The following is a 17,877-nucleotide window of genomic DNA, read 5'->3' on the forward strand; positions in this document are numbered from 1 at the left end:
ACTCTGATTGCTTTCAGCAATCAGACAATTCCAGAAATTCATAATGATGTTTGCCCATCATTTCAACCAATAGTTATTTGACATGAAGTGATACTGGATATGCTCTGTACTAATCCTAAAACTTTTATAAGTACAGTATGTGGACATTTAAGACGCATCTGAAAAAATTTCATTTCACAGCACATATCTATGTCGAGTTATTATATTTTTCTTCTAGAATCTACTTTTAAATAAACACTTACAGTTAGGGTGTTCATTTTTCTATGCTGTGCATCAAAGCTTTTTTAAAAATATTTCTTAAAACAACAAACCCAACAAAACTTCTTTAACTTAAAAGAGCACTTAAAATTAGCCCTTATTTAGTTGTTTGACCTCTCCTTGCATGTTAGGATAATTTCATATCAAGTCAGTCACAGAAACTCCATATATAAGAATAATATACATTCAAATAATGTCTTCTTTTGCAGATAAATGCTAAGCTGTGACCAAAACCTCCTTTCTACGTCATTCTCGTCCTACACAAGTTTCCAGATTCAAGATAGCAGCATTCCAGTGAATGAACTCACAGGACCAGAACAAACTGGACTGTGTCTGCAATGAAAAAAGTCTATCTTTGATGGAGAAACTTGCTTATTTAAAAACAAAATAAGGGAGGAATAAATGAGAATAAAAATATTTCTTAATCTTATTCCACAAGTGAGAGATGCGGATCTCTACTTTACTATATTTACACAGCTTTCCTTTAGAGCTTAGAAAAACACTAGTCAGGACACATGTACACAAGCTTTTAGCTACCAACGCTGACTGCATTGCATCTACTGTTTCTGCAGGTTAAAGTTTCCTATAAATGCATGTTCATGCAAAATGATCAGCCTGACTAAACTGAAGGTTTCTCACCTGCTTCCAAACCACACATCAGTAATGATGCATCAAATGAGTCGTGTTTCATCTTGCCCTCTCTCCTAAATCATTTCATAAAATTCCACAGCCATTAAATGCCAGAGTAAGCATTTTAATTTCTCACTTAAAAAAAAAGATAAAAATTCTTTCTGCAACAAAACTTTGTGGAAATGTGAGGCTAAATGTCTGTTAACAAGCTTCAATCATTTTTTATAAAGGAATGTTAACATGTTGGGACTTTCCAAAGTGGTTTTGACTGATGTTCAAAAACTGGTTTTAACAATTGGGAAAGAACAAAGTGTGAGAGTTTCCACAGTTGTTCAGATTTCTGTCACATGCTAATGCATTGACATGGCTTAAATAGCAAAAAACAATTATATTTTCATTTGGAATAACTTTAGTTAAAACATTTTGCTTACCTTTAATAGATGCTGGTTTATCCATTTTGTAAAAGTCTTCTTCTGCACTCTGTCTCTTTCATCTGGATAGAAAACACATAAGAAAATGTTACCCTTCATATCATAGAGATGAATGGACATTTATTGTGTTATTCAACAGCTGGGCTGTTGTAAGAATGAATATTTGAAATGTCTTTTGACATTTTCACCAACTAACTTTTTTTTTATTTTAAATACACTAAAATGCTAGTTCACAAGCCAGATTATTGAAGATACTTTTTTGATTGAATGAGTCTAGATATTTTCTTAAGTTGTTCAAATGTTTGGTTCAATAGTGTGTTTGACTTTACTGAAAACATGTGATACAACTTCTCTTAAAGTCCCGTCAGTGAGCAGAAAATGTTCTAGGCCCATTCAAGTTTTTGTTTAAACATGACAATCCAATACCTGATTTATTCAGACCACAAACAGACATGACCATGAAAAACATGACCATATCCATCACTTTCTGTTTAAGGGTGACAATCCAATACCTCTTATTCTGACCCCAGACAGGCATGACCATGACTGATATATGACGGTGTCCATCACTTCATGATGTGTTTATCACATAGGTGTCCAAATCCAGACATTGATGGTCGGTGTCCTACATGTTGGCTAAACATTGGATTACCTGGTCCAGGTAACCAACTGCAGATAAGACAGAGTTTCTTGAAAACCAGCAGGAGGGTGGCCCTCGAGGCCTGGATTTGGACACCCCTTGTCTATCATCTGATGCTTCATCATATCATAAAAACATGACAAAATAAAATGAAATTCGCTGTTATTTGCTTCAAGACCAAAATCTCAGAGGCAATTTAAAGACAAAAAGAGACTAAACTTTGTTAAGTTCAGGATATTAATCAATGTTTCATTGTCCTTAATTATTTTGCATCCTTGGAAATCCTATTAACTTATGATCAAGCCCTCATGTTCATTCATCTTCTTAGTCACTTGTCCCTTTCGGGGTCAGGGGAGTGCCGGAGCCTAACCTGACTACTGCTGGGCGAAGGCAAGATACACCCTGGACAGGTCACCAGTCTGTGGTAGGGCCACCATCACACACTCGCATTCATATCTAGGGGCACCAATTAACCTATGAAGCATGTTTTTGGATGGTGGGAGAAAGCCGGAGTCCCAGGAGAAAACCTACGCATGCACGGGGAGAACATGCATACTCCACACAAAAGGGTCCCCCATTGGCGATTCTGTTTCAGGTCCCCCAGCCAGGACTTGAAATGGGGCCTTCTTGCTGTGAGGCAAGACCCCTAACCCAGGGGTGGCCAACCCTGGTCCTCAAGAGCCTCAACCCTGCCTGTTTTCTAGCTCTCCCTGACCAGCTTGCTGCTGATTAGCTGACTCAAGTAATTCCACATCCTGATTAGCTGAACACACCTGATTTAGGTTGTCAGCATCAAGCAGTCCAGGGAGGGCTGGAAAACAGGCAGGGTTGAGGCTCTTGAGGACCAGGGTTGGCCACCCCTGCACTAACCACTGTGCCACAGTGCATCCCCAAGCCCTCATGTTTCATTCCCAAATTCAGAGCCAACAGATGACCTTTATTGGTAGGTGAGTGCACTCATGGGTGGACCCACCAAAACTTTTCCTTTTCTCTGCCCTGCCATTTTTGGACCAACAGAATATTCCAGAACAAACTCCAGACACTGAGTCTGAACCTCTTTAGGCTTCACCCGAATTATGGGTGAAGTCAGAGATTATTGGTCCAGTCAAATGAAGTCAAATGAAACCAGCTAGTGAAAGAAATAGTTAAACATAACAAAAAGCATTTATACTTGTTCTTGTCTTTATCACTCTATTCTCAGAGCTGTGACTCATTTCACTGCTTCCATCTCTTCCACATAAAAAAAATGTCATTTGTCAAGAATTAAAACAGTCACTCTCAAAATCAATTAACTAGTTCACATTATCTCATTGCTACTGCCCTTAACATTCAGTGACTATAGCTCCATAAATCTGCTCAGAGAACTACCATGAGATAACCTCCACCCTTTCCCAATCTATAGATCAGATTACTCCATTAGTTTTACACATGCGTATCTGACCTGCTATTAGTAATGGGTAAGCACAGGCACATGACTAATCGTTTAAGGAAGCCAGAAGATAAAAACTGACCCATGCAACACATGAGAGTTACCAGATGAGCTCTAAGATCTCTCTCGGACGTAAAAAGGTACTTCATCTTGTGTAGCATCTCCTGAGGGCTGGCAGGACCATTAAGCTCCAGGTAGACAGATACAACGTAGATCAGCGAGTGAAATGCTTGATACAGCCTCCCTGCTCTCGTCTGCCTGTCTGACAGCCTCCGAGGCAGCGCAACTCCCTCTCATCACACATCCAGAGCGAGTCCTGTCAGGTTTTCCATTGCTACATGCTAATTTCAGTTTCCATGGTTTTGCTGTTTATCTAGCGCTAACTCTTAAAATCCCAGAAGGAAAAAAGATCCTGGAATTATGATCACATCAAAAGAGTGAATAATTTCTTTAGAAAATGCTTTTTTTCCCCATGTCTTCAGAATGCACACAAGCACCAAAATTGTTGCACTTTACATTTTCTGAAAAAAAAAAACAGAATAACTCTCAGCAAACACTAAATGTATGCAAATACTCTTTCATTTTTTCTGCATACAAAGTAAAACAGAGTTTGTCTCAAATGTGAACTCTTGATATGTTTTATGCTGAACCATACATTTCCAGGGTAACAGGACTGAGAGCTCCGCCTCTGTATTCTCTGCAGATTCTTTCATGTAGTTCGTCTCAAAATAGCCCCAGTGGCTGAGAATGGGAAAGTGGGTTAGTCTGGCAATCATTCTGTTCTAATGTCAGTAAAGTAACTGGTTCAATGCATCCTGAAAGTTGTTCAAGTGAGTCAAAATGAAAATAGACAGTCTATATACTGAAAAGACAATGAAAGCCTGTCGTACAGTTTTGCTGTCATCCCTGATGTATGTACGTGTCCCTGAATTGACTGTGCAGCTTAATCTCAGAGGAGCAAGGCAGTGCAGATTGAAGGACAACGCTTTGATTTATAATACCGTTTAATCTCAGCTCACTGCTGCAGCATTCATAGATATTTCTCCTAAAAAAACTGATTAACAAAGATAAGAAGTCCAGTCTGTCAGAGCAAAGGTCAGAAACTAAAAAAGGAGAATGATCACCAAGGAGCCAAACAGAACAATGCTTCACCCTTTAGGATAGTTTTACACCAAAAAAGTCAGAACTAAAGTGTTTCATAAACTTTGACTAATTTCTTTACTCATCTAGCAGACAAGTTGATCCAATATGTTTCAACAAGTAAGTTGTGTACCTGTGATTTCCAAAAAACCTTTAGGTGAGCAAATGACACAGCGCCCTCTTGAGGAGGTTGACAATAAAAAGACAACTGATTTTTTTTTTTAATTATTAAAAGAACTAATGATAATAATTTAGAATGGGTTCAGCTAAGAGAAATAATGCCAGATTTTGTGTAGTAACACACATAAACAACCCCCTCTGGTTACACAACTAAGTAAGATTAGCCAATCACATTCACCAATAAAACCTTAGAAACAGAGTGATAATGCAGCCTGGACTTTACCTGCCTCTTCTTATGATCAATTCCTTTGACAAAGTCAATAAGTCTGCTCAGATGCATACTAACAAAAGACAAAACTTTTCATTAATATTTAAATAATGACTATTTAACCTCCTTGTAATGAAACTACTTCAAGTATATTTCAGTTTTATAAGTTAAAAAGTAAATAAATTTTTGCTCATGCATCAAGTCGAAGAGAGTTTGCAGCTATAATATAAATAACAACCTTAAATTAGATTGAAAATGGTTTATAATGAAAGTTCTGTTGGAATTAAAAGCAAAAAATCTTTTAGTAAACAATTAAGTGCTGGTCAATCATTTTAAAACAACAAGAGACAAAGAGCATCAACTATGATGTGATTTGTCTACAGCTCAAAAACAAATAGTCAGTTTTTAAATTAAAACCATAAAAAAATATTTTGTTTATAAAGATAAATTCTATCTAAGGCTAATTATGCACACTATAACACATCTGATAAACAATTGTGGTTTTAAAAATGTTTTATGATTAACAGATTTCTTCTATTTGCAGCTAATATTTAAGGGACTTCTTTTCACAATAAGTGCAGAATCAGCATCAAGTTTTGTAATTATTTAGCCACTGCTCTCAGACTTAAACTGCTATATGTCTGAAAACCTGCACAAAACCACCCTTTTCTCAACTGAAACAAACTAATAAAGTCAAATGAAATCAAACTGACTTATTTGTGTTAATTTATTGATGTAGGTGGGTGCTTTTAACAGTGATGCCACTCTGAGGTAAGAAATACTGATTACAGTGGAAGTTTTACAGCGAGATCCTTTAGGTCTGCTAACAGAGTCGGTGCGGTGTTCTCTGAGACTTCACCACAGAGGTCCAGCAGAAACTTATTTGAACTCAACTCGCAAAGCACATGTGCGTCACTATAAATAGCCACAACCCTAAACCATGCTGCTGCTGCTGCATACAATCTGTTCCATGACATTTCCCAACATGCAACAGAGACAAGTGAACTTAATCATACTTCTATTAAATTTACTAATTGTTCAACTTTATTTTTTTTCCCAATCCTGACTCTTTCTTACAGATTTTTCCTGCATAATGTGTAAGTATTAAAGTGAACATGCAGTTGAGTTAGGAAGTACCTCAAAATACTTCCAACGATTTTCATTGGATAGTGAACTTCTGGATATTAAAAAAAAAATACAGAAAGTATTTTTTTTTCTATCGCAGCATATGGCACAAAGGTCCTAATTTTCTCTGAGAAGAGCAGAGTAAAAACTCAGAGCAATCAAAAATCCTCTCTGCTTAATCCTCTTGACCTTGTATTGCAGGGAAATAAAAACACACATGCAGACTAAACTGATAAGCCTTTAACCTTCCGACCAACCACAAGGACGCTAAATATCCTTACTGCACAGCTCTCATTTTACATGTGTCACAACTTAATCTTGAATAATAGACAGCTGAGATTTGAAGTGTTGCACCTCTGACAGAAAAGCTTGAAAACAAACAATAATAGGAGAAATTTCACTGATATAACAAACAGGCAAGAAAAAATAATACAAAACATGAGTTTACTAGGGACTTGGATGTGAAAGAAAAGTGTATAAAAAAAAAGAAAAGTTACAAATTACAGAAAGAAATCTAAGCAGGTAAACTACAGCGTTTACAGCCACAATAAAATATGATTCTCACTTTCAAAATTCTATCAACTTTTCAGATAAGCACCAACTTATTGAAGATGGAAGATAATGCACTCCAAGGTGTGCAAACCTTGATTATTTGATCATGATTTAAAGGAATTTATTCAAACGTCAAATGGACGGAAATTTAAGAGGATTAAGTCAAAACCGTGTTTGATTAAAAACAAATACTGTTTTAATACCAGCTTAAACCAGAGGCGTGACACAGCTTCTGACGTGTTTTTTCCCCCACTGATAATTGAACATTCTTATCCAATAAATTTAAATATTTTAGCACTTTTTTCTATTTATATATGAATAAAAACACTAATCAGCAGTAGAGCTGTAGATTAAACAAGTTGAAAAGTCTTCACATGTACTCCAAAGTCTTTGTTTTCCTCTGCAGACATGATAAAATGAGAATTTATCAGCACTCAAGAGTCAGTGAGTCAAGAATGATCCTGTTAATGTGACAGCAGAATTCATATGACACACCACCTGTAGCTAAATTCAGATAAAAATGGGGATGCTGTAAAGATAACATTGATGAAAATTCAAAATATTCAATGTTTCAGAGCAGTTTTGAATCAAATTTAGATCAAATCAAAGAATTTTAGCCTAAAAGTAGCTTGCATTAAACAGGTGAGAAGCCAGAATATTTGATCGATACTAGAAGACATTAAATAACGAACAATCTCTTACACTTGGGGAAAATGAGAGTTGACAGTAGATTTTCTATAACTACTGTATGAAATCAATGCTGTTGTGACCCGAGATCACTCACTGCCGGGAGAATCTTAAGGGGATCAACATCATCCTTTCTACCTCTGTTGCAGCCTGTGTAAGCAGATTCACTCAGATCTCAGTCAGAGAATCTTCTCCTTTGCTAAAGCTCTGTCTGGTCTCTATGGTTGTGTAGTTTCTGCCGTAATGACAACACATTTACGCCTGCCCCTTGACTGTACTGATTTTTGGATCTTTTGGTGGGACATTCTATTTTTGTGAAACTTCCTGGAGCGCAGGATTATTTTTCTTTTTCTCTTTTGGATGTTAAACTCACCATCTCCCCCAATGCATTTTAGGTTTTGCTATTACTCCCATTCCCTGACTGAAGTCTCCTGCTAAAAGGTTCCTGACTCACACTTAAACATGTTGGGCATCTATTTCAATAGTTCTTCATGAATAAAGAAGCAGAAGTTTTCAGAATTTTCACAAAAGCTTTGATACACCCTGGACAGGTCACCATGTCTGTCACAGGGAATAGTTCATGTCAAGGTTTTGGGTGCTTTTGTGTTTGCAGACTGCTCTTCTTCTGATTAGGTGCAGCTGTTTTCATTTAGTTAATTATCTCATCGGTATTTAGGGAGCCCTCACTATTATGTCACTGGTGGTAAAGTGTTCTATTTGTTCTTTGTGATTGTGTCTGAATTCCCCCCCAATCATTATGTAGTGTGCTATTTTCTAGAGCTGTCCGAATGTACTAATTCCAAAATGGAGTGCACTCGAAATTTACCAGAACTCTTTGAGAAAATCTAGCGTGCATTGATGCTCACTAGATTAGTTATATAGATAATTAACTAGATAATTATATAGTGTTAGGAGTTAGGAGGGAATTTGGACACAACCTGTGATTAAAACCCTTTGTGGAAACGTACCGTCCTGCGTTTGGGTCCTTTGCCGTCACATTAAACATTGAAACAAAAAGTGTGATGGAGAAATGAGTTGGATGATAATAATTACAGCTACAATTTATCTAGATATAATCTAGATATCTTAAAAGATAAAAAAAAAAAACTTAAGTTGTTGTATATTCCATACCAACTGATTTTCTTTAATTTTGTTTTGTGTTCGCAAAAATTTTGTCTTTCAAATTATTCATTTACTATTCTTGCTCAGTCCTTTCGACAATCACAAAGGTTGCTGAACCTTATCTCCATGCCTCCATCTTCTTTGGCTCATCCGGGACCAGATTGCGCAGGGGAGCAGTCTAAGCAAAGATGCCAAGACTTCCCTCTACCAGGCCACTTCCTCCATCTCCTCTGGGGGGACACCAAGTCAAGAGACGTAGTATCTCCAGCGTGTCATGGATCTTCCCTGGGGCCTCTGCCCAGAAGGACATGCCCGGAACGCCTCCCCAGGGAGGCGTGCGGGAGGCATCTGGACCAGAGGCCAGAGCCACCTCAACTGGCTCCTCTTGATGTGGAGGAGCAGTGGCTCTACTCCGAGCTCTCTCCGGGTGACCAAGCTTCTCACCCCATTGCTAAAGGAGCGCCCAGCCACCCTCCAGAGGAATCTCATTTCAGCCGCTTGTATCCATGACCTCGTTCTTTCAGTCATGACCCAGAGCTTATGACCATAGGTGAGTAGGACGAAGAGCGACCATATCATGGTGGACGCAGCACCAATCTGCCTGTCAATACCATGGTTCGATCTTCCCTCACTTGTGAACAAGACCCTAAGATACTTAAACTCCTACAGCCGGAGCAGGACCACCCCCTCACCCCACTCAGAGGCTGAAGCTTATCTTTTGACATTAAGTTTGCTGTGTTATTTATATTTTTGCATTTTACATTTGTTTTAGTCTTATTTGTGGTTGACTGTACGACCATTTTTGTGTTATTAGTTCTACATTAATCAACTGAAAGGGATATTTAGCAACTGAGGGAGATTCCTAAGTAACAGATTCACATAAATGTCAAATAAATAATTTGCAGAATTATATTCCCAATCATGCAAATGTGTTCTAGATTTGCTTTTTATAACTGAGATAACAAAATAAATGAAACTGAAAACTCCACATTTACTACATATCTGTGATAAAGCAGACAAAGGAAATCTGTTTCCCACTGATAATGCAGGACCACTTCCCATCATCCCATCATCCATTGCATTTGGCTGAAATGGTGACATGCACAAAGGCTGCAGAGCATGAGTCAGGGGAGGGACACTAGGACTCACAAGATGAGCTCATGTGAGAGGAGCTAAGTAGAGCTGTGGTATGAGCTTCAGTCATTCTGGTTTCCCCATCGCCATGACAGCATATAAATACAACAGTGAGCAGGCTTCACACTATGGTTCAGATTCATTGTCACTACACAGCCTCTGGGAATAAACATATTCCCAGATAATTTTCATTATTGGCAATAATTGATCATTAAATATTGCGTAATCTGCTTTGATTATACAACTGAGAAACTCAGCCAAAAAAGTGTGTAAATATACTATCTCTACTTAATAAAAAAATATTTCTTATTTATTCCAATCTTGATAAAATAAGAACTATAGGAAAATTATCACAAACGTGGTTACCAGCTGCAAAAATTAAGAGAAAACTAAAACTAAGGGAAACCATGAAAGCAGCTGCATTCCTGACAGATGTTGTGACTATGGATATAAGACTCAATCTGACCAAATTCACTTCTTTTTCCTATTTGTGGCAAAAACAAAAAAGCATTAGGGCATTTTTAAAGAAAATTCAGCACAGAATTCAAGGTAGCTGGGTGTTAGTTCTCTCCTGATGTGAAAGTTTGCTCCAGTCTTAGACTGAAAGCCAAAGTGTCCCTGCGAGATCATCTGACACCTCCCAAATACCTTCACTGGTTCTGATAGCTCCCCTTGAACAGCAGATTTAAGCATCAGTTCCATGTCATGTCCAGTATTATTTCTAACACATTAGCTAATCTGCTGGCTACTTCCGCAGAACACTTGAAAACTACGTCAGTCAAAAGGTTGGTAGAGACCAACTTTCTGTTTACAATATGTTTAAATCCGACACAGGAAGAAGTCTTGGAGGCTTCGCCCAGAAAAAACAAAGTATCTTTTGTCCCGTAACAAAACCCTCGCCTCAGCCAACCTGCTGTGTATGCGTGGAGCAGTGGGTCGTTTGAATGTGATGAGTGGGCTGTCAGCATCGAGCAGGGAGGCGGGGCTGGGCCCACAGGGGTGGACAAAGCCAGTGACTGTGCAAAAAAAAAGAACATACAAAGCTGCCTAACCCTCCACTCTGTTCAATCATGCAAAAATAGACAGGCTTGCATTAGCAGTATAAAGATGTTTCTGGGTACCAGAGCTTTTCTTTTGAGTTGTGAGGAAGCAAGCAAGACAGAAACACTGAAAGACCACGCCCTGTGACAGAGCAGGACGACGCCTGAGCTGGTTTATGCTGATTGATTGTGTTGCATGCCAGCCCAGCATGTTCACAACGTTTTACTACTCTAAAAATATAGATAGGACCTATTAGAACATCCGATTTAAAACATAATAGTAACAAAAGTGGAAACCTTTTGCAATGTATTTTTATTTTGAAGGCCGTGTGCTATATTAGCAAACAAAATGAAGCACGAAAAGAGCTGACTAAAGCACCAAAAGTCTAATCCATTAAAGCTCCCCTGATGACAGTAGATGATCAAGTGTTGGGAAACTAATAACAGCCCCTTCACGTTGACAGCCGACTGAGCTGGCTCTGGTTGAACTCTCAGAGCAGAGTCTCAGAAATCCAGTGTTTTAACCTATTCCTGAGGTTTGCAGTATCTTTTCAGAAATGTTTTGAATTAGAATATGTAGATGTTTTAAAACACCTCTTATGAGGTCACTTGTATCCAGTCGTATGATATAAGTCAGGGTGAAGGCGGATGGTCGGTACACATCACATGACTTCATTCAACCTATTTTTATTAAAGATTTTGGTTAAGTAATCGACAACTCAGCTAATGAATCATAAACTTTAAGAAATTTTAAGTTTCATAAGAGAATCACCAGATCCTCCATTTTGATTTGGAAATCTATAAACAAACAGCTTTGTTTTCTTGCCTGTTTGCTTAGTTACTGTTGATTATTTACTGAAAAAAATGTGTCCTATTGATTCTCCAGGCGTCACATGGTGAAAGGCTTGGAGCTCTACATGATGAAAACCAGGACAACAAAACTTAAGAAAAGATTTTTACTCATTTCTATAACAAAGACTTCAGTTTTTTTCCCCTAATTTTCAAAAAGTTTAATTAAAATTTAACTTTTTTTTAATCTTCTTGCAGACTCAGACAGTTAACCATTTCCCTTTTGTTCAATGTTTCCTTAACTAGCCTCTGGTAAATAAATGTTAAAAATAATTCCACAGCATCAAAACTTGGATGAATCTTTCCTTAAATGTTGGAAACAAGCAAAACTTAAGAACCGAGAAGTCTTAATGGCTTTTTCTATAATTAAGTAAAGCATGAAAATGACTAAAAAGGTGAAAGTTTAGCTTATATTAGGGACACTTGGGATTTATCATAAAGAAACAAAGAGTAGAGTAATTACAAATTAGTTTTAGTACATTATCAGGAACTTTCTCCCTAATAATTTTGGCATTTCATGTCACAAAATCCAATATAAGTTGTTAGTTAGGTGGAAACAAAACAATATAAAGTCTTACCCTTTCTGAAAAAATTCATAGTTTTGACAGGAGTTGGCGTGAAGCTAAATTTCTCCTCAACTTTTTCCTGCAGGATGTGAGCGCAGACTGACTGAAAACACTTGAAGTAAGGAAGCTTTGTTTGTCAGAGCTCCACTGTTACACAGCTACATATTCCAAGTTATGCTGCATCATATGATCCCATTAGAGTCATGGCAGGGCCTTTAAGCCTTTTTAGCACAGCTGACTGGCACTGGTGGCTACAGCACTCAACAGCTGAGAGTCCACGCTCGTGCAGGGCGTGCTCCACGCCACACAGCTCTTTATTGTTCTGCTCTTTTAGTCTATAGCTATACTTGACGTGGAGACACAAAGAGTTAAAACTGCTGGTGTCAGTTTGAATTCTGCTCTACTGGATCTCCACTGGCCTGGCCTCTCTAAAGCTGTCACAGAGACTCAAAGTGGATCTTGTACAAAACTTTAATAAATTGTATCAAGAGCTGTATTTGAATTTGTTTTATCTTTAACAAAAATACACACAAATGTACAAAACTTGATTAAATTTGACTCACAATCACAGCTATAACTGATTTATACATGTTTTTTAATGTCACGTGACAGTATAAGAGTGAAAGACAACAGTGCACTAATTTAATACAAACCTCTTGTCATAACAATCATCATAATAAAAGCCTTTGTCTCCTGCACTATTTACCACAGCCTAATTGTGATGTCATGCAGGAAATAGACTCAGCTTTTCCACTGCTGGGATCAAGACCACCGCAGAGGAAGAGGGGGCTGACATTAATTGAACTGTCAAGCCCTGATTTCGTCCCCGTCTCACAATTCCAAGCGGATCTAAGCGATCATTCTGGACCCTACCTTTGTATTTCTCCAATACATCCTCATAAGCCTGGAGGTATTCCTGTTCGTCCGAGAGCCCGTAGCCAAACGGCGCATACTGAGCCATAACCTGCTCTTCACTGGACATTCACCAGCGACGGACAGGCAGGGACACTGCGTGCGGCCGCGTGCATGCGTGCACGCGCGTTTCTGTCCATGTGTGCGTGCTGGGAAGTCGGGAGTGATCGGCGCTCCTGTCACATTACAGGAGACGCCCTAAGTCCCGCCCACGTCTGCCCTCTGACCAATCAGGGACGAGTCTGTAGAGAACGCGCTGCTGGACATTGTGAAATAAATGTTTGAATATTGAAAATTTACTTTTTTTTATTTTTATCAAAATAATTTAAATAAAGGAAATTATAAATAGTGATAATAATACATTTAAAAAATATTAAAAAAAATTATAGACATACTTTCTCCAAAAGTTTGTCTGTCAATATTTAAACATTCAAATTTGCATGAATATTTTTTGCGTCTTGACGTCAGCTGCACGGACCCCATCGACTTCGTTTCAAACCCCACGCACAGAAATTTACAGCCCTCAATCTTCTTGTGTCAAAGTGTCATTATAAAGCAATTAGGTGTGATAAAAGTTACTTCCAAGTAAGGAATGGTTTTAAATGTTACGCAACCAGCTTTCTGTAATTCTAAAAAGCAGTATCAGGAATTGCTTTATTGGTCAGGATGAGTTGGTGAGAAATAATAAAGGCTCTATAAGTTCTGTTGCATCATGGATGGCCAGACAATTAAGCTGTGCGCCACAAACAATTCCCGGATGTATTTCCAATCAGTGTTCTCATTGTCACTTAACAAAGGTGAGCTCTCCTCACCTGCGATCCGGAGCACGGCTCTCTCTGCCGGATCCAGCACCGATCTGCCCTGGATCTTCCTTTTGGACCGCTCGTGTCTGGGCAGGTTCCAGGGTAAAGTGTCACCGGGTGCCGGTGATGCCGATCCGGATTTAAAGCTGCAGTCATCGTCATCCGAGACATCCGCCGAGGAAGACATGGAGCAGTGGAGGGAAGGGTTCCCCGAACTGGAGCTCTGGCAGACAAAAGAAAACCAGAGGAGTCTTGATAAGATGCGGACAAACGGCGCGGATCAGATGTTTTTGTCACAATGGCACATCAGCGTGCGTAAAGAGCGCGCGCGCTAGGTGTGACCGGAGCCATTTGTTCCAACTGACCCAAAACATAAAAAAAAATATTTAGTAAAATGATACGTGGAAGCGACAGAGTCTGGCTCCCCCGCCAGGTCAGAAATAAGACTTACCACTGAATACATGGAGAGCTGTCTGACGGAAAATCAAAACGCAATAAAAGTAAGAATCCTATTTATTACTCGCCACCTTTCAGTGACACGTTTGATGAGACGCCACGCCCTTTAGGGGATGTTCCGGCGGCGCATGGCTCCGGTATCAGAGCATTAGTGGTACAAGAAGATGAGAGGATGGAGCGCAGCTGCTGTCGAGTCAGAGCCAGACCGTGATGGGAGCGCAGACTGCATGCAGCTCCGCGTCATACCCAGCAGCCAACAACAGCAGCTCCAGCGGTGTCTGACGGCGGGATTACAGCGCCATCCCTCTATCAGAAAGCTCAGTGGGTGGACTCACTGCTGACTGAATCCGGGGTTATCAGGAGGTTTCTCACGCATGGCAAAACTCAGATTACACACTTATTCCATCAACAACACAAATTAGGAACTAAAAACTATAAGATTTTTTTCAGATTTTTTTTTTCTAAAGTATATCATGTAAATTAGATTTTTGAAATATTGCTACATTTTCCTGCATTTACTCTTCTACAAGTTTGTGTCTGTAATTTTCTGCTGCACCCTGACACTCCTGAGGTTAAGCAACTGAGCAAATATGACTAAAGACCTCCATGTGGAGAAGGGTGGGACAAAATACCTGAACTATGACTACCGGTTTGTGATAAATCAGCATTTTAATGGAACCAGGAGGGGCTGATGTGGTCTTAAACCACGGGCAGGGCTGAGGGAGGTGTGTGGGGGGTGCACTTTACCCCCAATTTTAGAATCATTATTGACAAAGTTCTTTAAAGACCCACTCCAATGAAAATCATGTTTTGAAGTTTCAACATGCTCTTATAAGATTTTTTTATGATGCAGGATACACAAATGTAAGTGTTCCCGAGTATTTCATTATTCAAATCGTATTGGATCAGGAACAGATAAAGCTCAGATTTGTGGCGGGCAAAAGTCTTCCTTCTCTGTTCCAATTCTAATGGAACCACTTGTAGATAAATAGATCCATTAACGTCTTAATTTTCCTCATCTTAAGCCACCTCAAAACCATATAGCTTCGATATTGCTCACTGTAAACAGAGGGTTGATGGGAAATTAGAGGAGGCTAACTTCCGTGTTCAAATTTCTAATGAGCACTTGCTGCTCTGCAGAAAACATGTCTTAAAAAATGACAGACTTTTTGATCTTGGTTAAAAAAGGGATAGTCACAACTAAAAGAACAGGACAATTTTACATTAGATAAAAACATAGTTGGAGTGGGACTTTAAGCATTGCAAAAATAACTAAAGCAATGGGCCCTATATGTTTAAATGAAATCTTGAGCTCCTCAAAAGGACTTGTGTGTTAAATCTACATTTGATAGGCTCTGTATTTTTTTCCACCCAGACCATGAGATGTTTAGGGTTAAAATGTAAGCCTTAGAGCTGATAAAAGCAGCTGCATGTTGGTAATATTAGCAGAGCTGTGTCATCCTTCCATTACTTTGATCAGGATAAAAAGCCTGCCTTTTAAAGAAAGTTTAATCTCTCATCTGAAATCTATTTATAGACATTTTAATTTTAGCTTGAAAGGGAAAGTAGGTCAACAAATAAATAATAGTGTATATTAAGTTATCCAAAAAAACAGACTTTCTCTTTTACACAATAAAAACAATGTCTACATTAAGGAGTGTCATGAAATATAATTATATCTGCTAATAGTTCCTCTAAAAGTATGCATTTTTAAAGTATGTAATATAAGGAATGCTTATGAGTTTATTTTTGTTGCTGCAGGCTGGTGTGATTTTTTTAAAGCATATTTTCAGAAATCAACAACCATAAAATAAATATTAAAACAACAAAGTAAAACAGCCATAAAACACTTAACATACTCAATTTCAGGCAGTAAGCTAATTTTGAGTGGCATGTCTGCAGTCGTCATATTAAATATTGAGTTTCAAAAATTTCCTGTCAAGCCCATTTGCTGAGTGTATTGATAACAGCAAAGCTCAGACCTGTTATCTTGAGGTCTAATGCAGGAACTGCGCAGATCAATAGCTCGAGTTCAACACTTAGTTCCAACATCATACAGGACTTAAGACACCAGGACACCAAGGCAAGTTTGAAGATCACTGTAAGCCTTCTGCAGTGCCAGTATATATATATATATATATATGCTTTAAACATTCTGAATAATAAAAAGAGACAGACAGAAAGAAAAACATGTTTGGTTTTGTTGGTTTGAGATAAAAAAAAATCTGCTGAAACACTGAAAGAACAACCGAACATAAAGAGGTCACACCTAATGTTTAGTGGAGCCCTGTGCTTTCTCATCCTAATGTTCCTGCAGTCATGTAATCTCCTTTTTGAAAGGAAATACAATCAATCTTTGTGCTAAGCACAGTGCTGACCTTCTCCTTAGTTTACTTTTCGACTCCACAATGTGAGCTTAGAGACTCTGAGGGCTGACAGTGTTTGGTAAGCACCGGGTGGCACAGGGAAGTAAATAGAAACTCTTTAAATAACAATCAAAACTTGAGACATTTTCAAAATAAGAGCAATAAACTTAGCACTTACTAAGATATGCAATTAAATGTATGTTTTATAGTGAATTTGACATTTATGTAATAGTGTCAAGAATTGCATTTTGAAATAACTTTTCAATAAAACATGATTCTAGGTCATTTTTTAAGGTAAATAATTCATTTTGCAAACTAAATCGGTGTAATATTTTGTTATTTTTTTTTTAAATGAACTTTTAATCATTTTTGTTTGTTACGTTAGATATAAAACATGCAAACAAAACACCAAAAAATAATGAAATTTGTGTTTGGTAAATTATTTTTCTGTTGCAAATAGGCTTTGGTCAATTTTTTATGCATTTAAAGTAATATAAAACAGAATTTTTCTGCTCATTGTGCTAACATATGTGGCATCAAGTTGAAGGAAAACAAACAGTATAAGCTATATTGTCAATAAGCACTGGTCCAACAAAAAAAATGATCAACCAAACACAAATTACCTCACTTTTTATTTACTCTTAAGACGTAAGAAGTTTGGTTCCACGTCAGACATCAAGAGGCGAGCCTTTAGCAGGCACAAAGCCCTAAAAATAAACACCTGCCCTGTTTCCTCCAGCATGTTAATCCTAACCAGCTTCAAAGGCATCCAGATGTCCCTGTGGAGGCAAAAGTACACCATCACTTTGTCATCAGTTTTACTCGTGGCAGCAGTTGAGGTGGGATACCTACAGCTTTACGGGTGGGGGTGACTTGCACAGACTGGTAGAACTCTGCTGGGACCCTCTTCTTCACTTTGCGTTTTCGGAGAGCTGAGGATGAGTCTGGTTCGCTCTCAGGAACCTCAACCAGGTTGGGCTTTTCCTCGATCAGTCGAGCGTGCACGCTCCTTCTTAGATGGCGTGGACTGTGCCTGAAACCCTTTAAACACCAACAGTTGTCTGACTTTTAGTGTATTTAAAGTTGCTTTAAAAGTACATTTGATCAAAACTCAATTTTAGAACATTTATTTTATAAAGTTGTGATGCAATAAAATGACATATTAGAACAAAATGTCGGTTAAAATAAAACAAAGAACTTTTTTGTGCGTATAAATATTGTTAATTCCGAACTAAATGAGAATAACTCTAGCATTTTTTAACCACCTGGTTTTATGGAATCATCCAATTTCTAATTAATCTTAATTTATTTAGAATTTTCTTAACTATTTGAATGCTTTGGGCTGTTTG

The 17,877-nt window shown here is 38.2% G+C and overlaps 1 protein-coding gene across 5 annotated transcripts in view; it reads right to left on the reverse strand.

The window, feature by feature from the left end:
* The window catches only part of dst (dystonin), a 92,473-nt gene that overhangs the window by 73,394 nt on the left and 1,202 nt on the right, over positions 1-17,877 (reverse strand). The window contains exons 1-4 of one of the 5 annotated variants that reach the window (XM_036215471.1): positions 17,381-17,516; positions 17,250-17,307; positions 13,716-13,929; positions 1,320-1,381 (exon numbers count right to left, since the gene is read on the reverse strand). In XM_036215471.1, the coding sequence (XP_036071364.1) occupies positions 1,320-1,381; positions 13,716-13,929; positions 17,250-17,297 (324 nt within the window). In that variant the 5' untranslated portion in view covers positions 17,298-17,307; positions 17,381-17,516. Of the gene's footprint in view, positions 1-1,319; positions 1,382-3,470; positions 3,623-12,864; positions 13,055-13,715; positions 13,930-14,157; positions 15,097-17,249; positions 17,308-17,380; positions 17,570-17,877 lie in introns of those variants that run through there. The other 4 variants (XM_036215470.1, XM_036215472.1, XM_036215474.1 and 1 more) reach the window with 4 other exon arrangements.

Source organism: Oryzias melastigma, linkage group LG15 (genome assembly GCF_002922805.2).
Source record: "Oryzias melastigma strain HK-1 linkage group LG15, ASM292280v2, whole genome shotgun sequence".
NCBI classification, from domain to species: domain Eukaryota; kingdom Metazoa; phylum Chordata; class Actinopteri; order Beloniformes; family Adrianichthyidae; genus Oryzias; species Oryzias melastigma.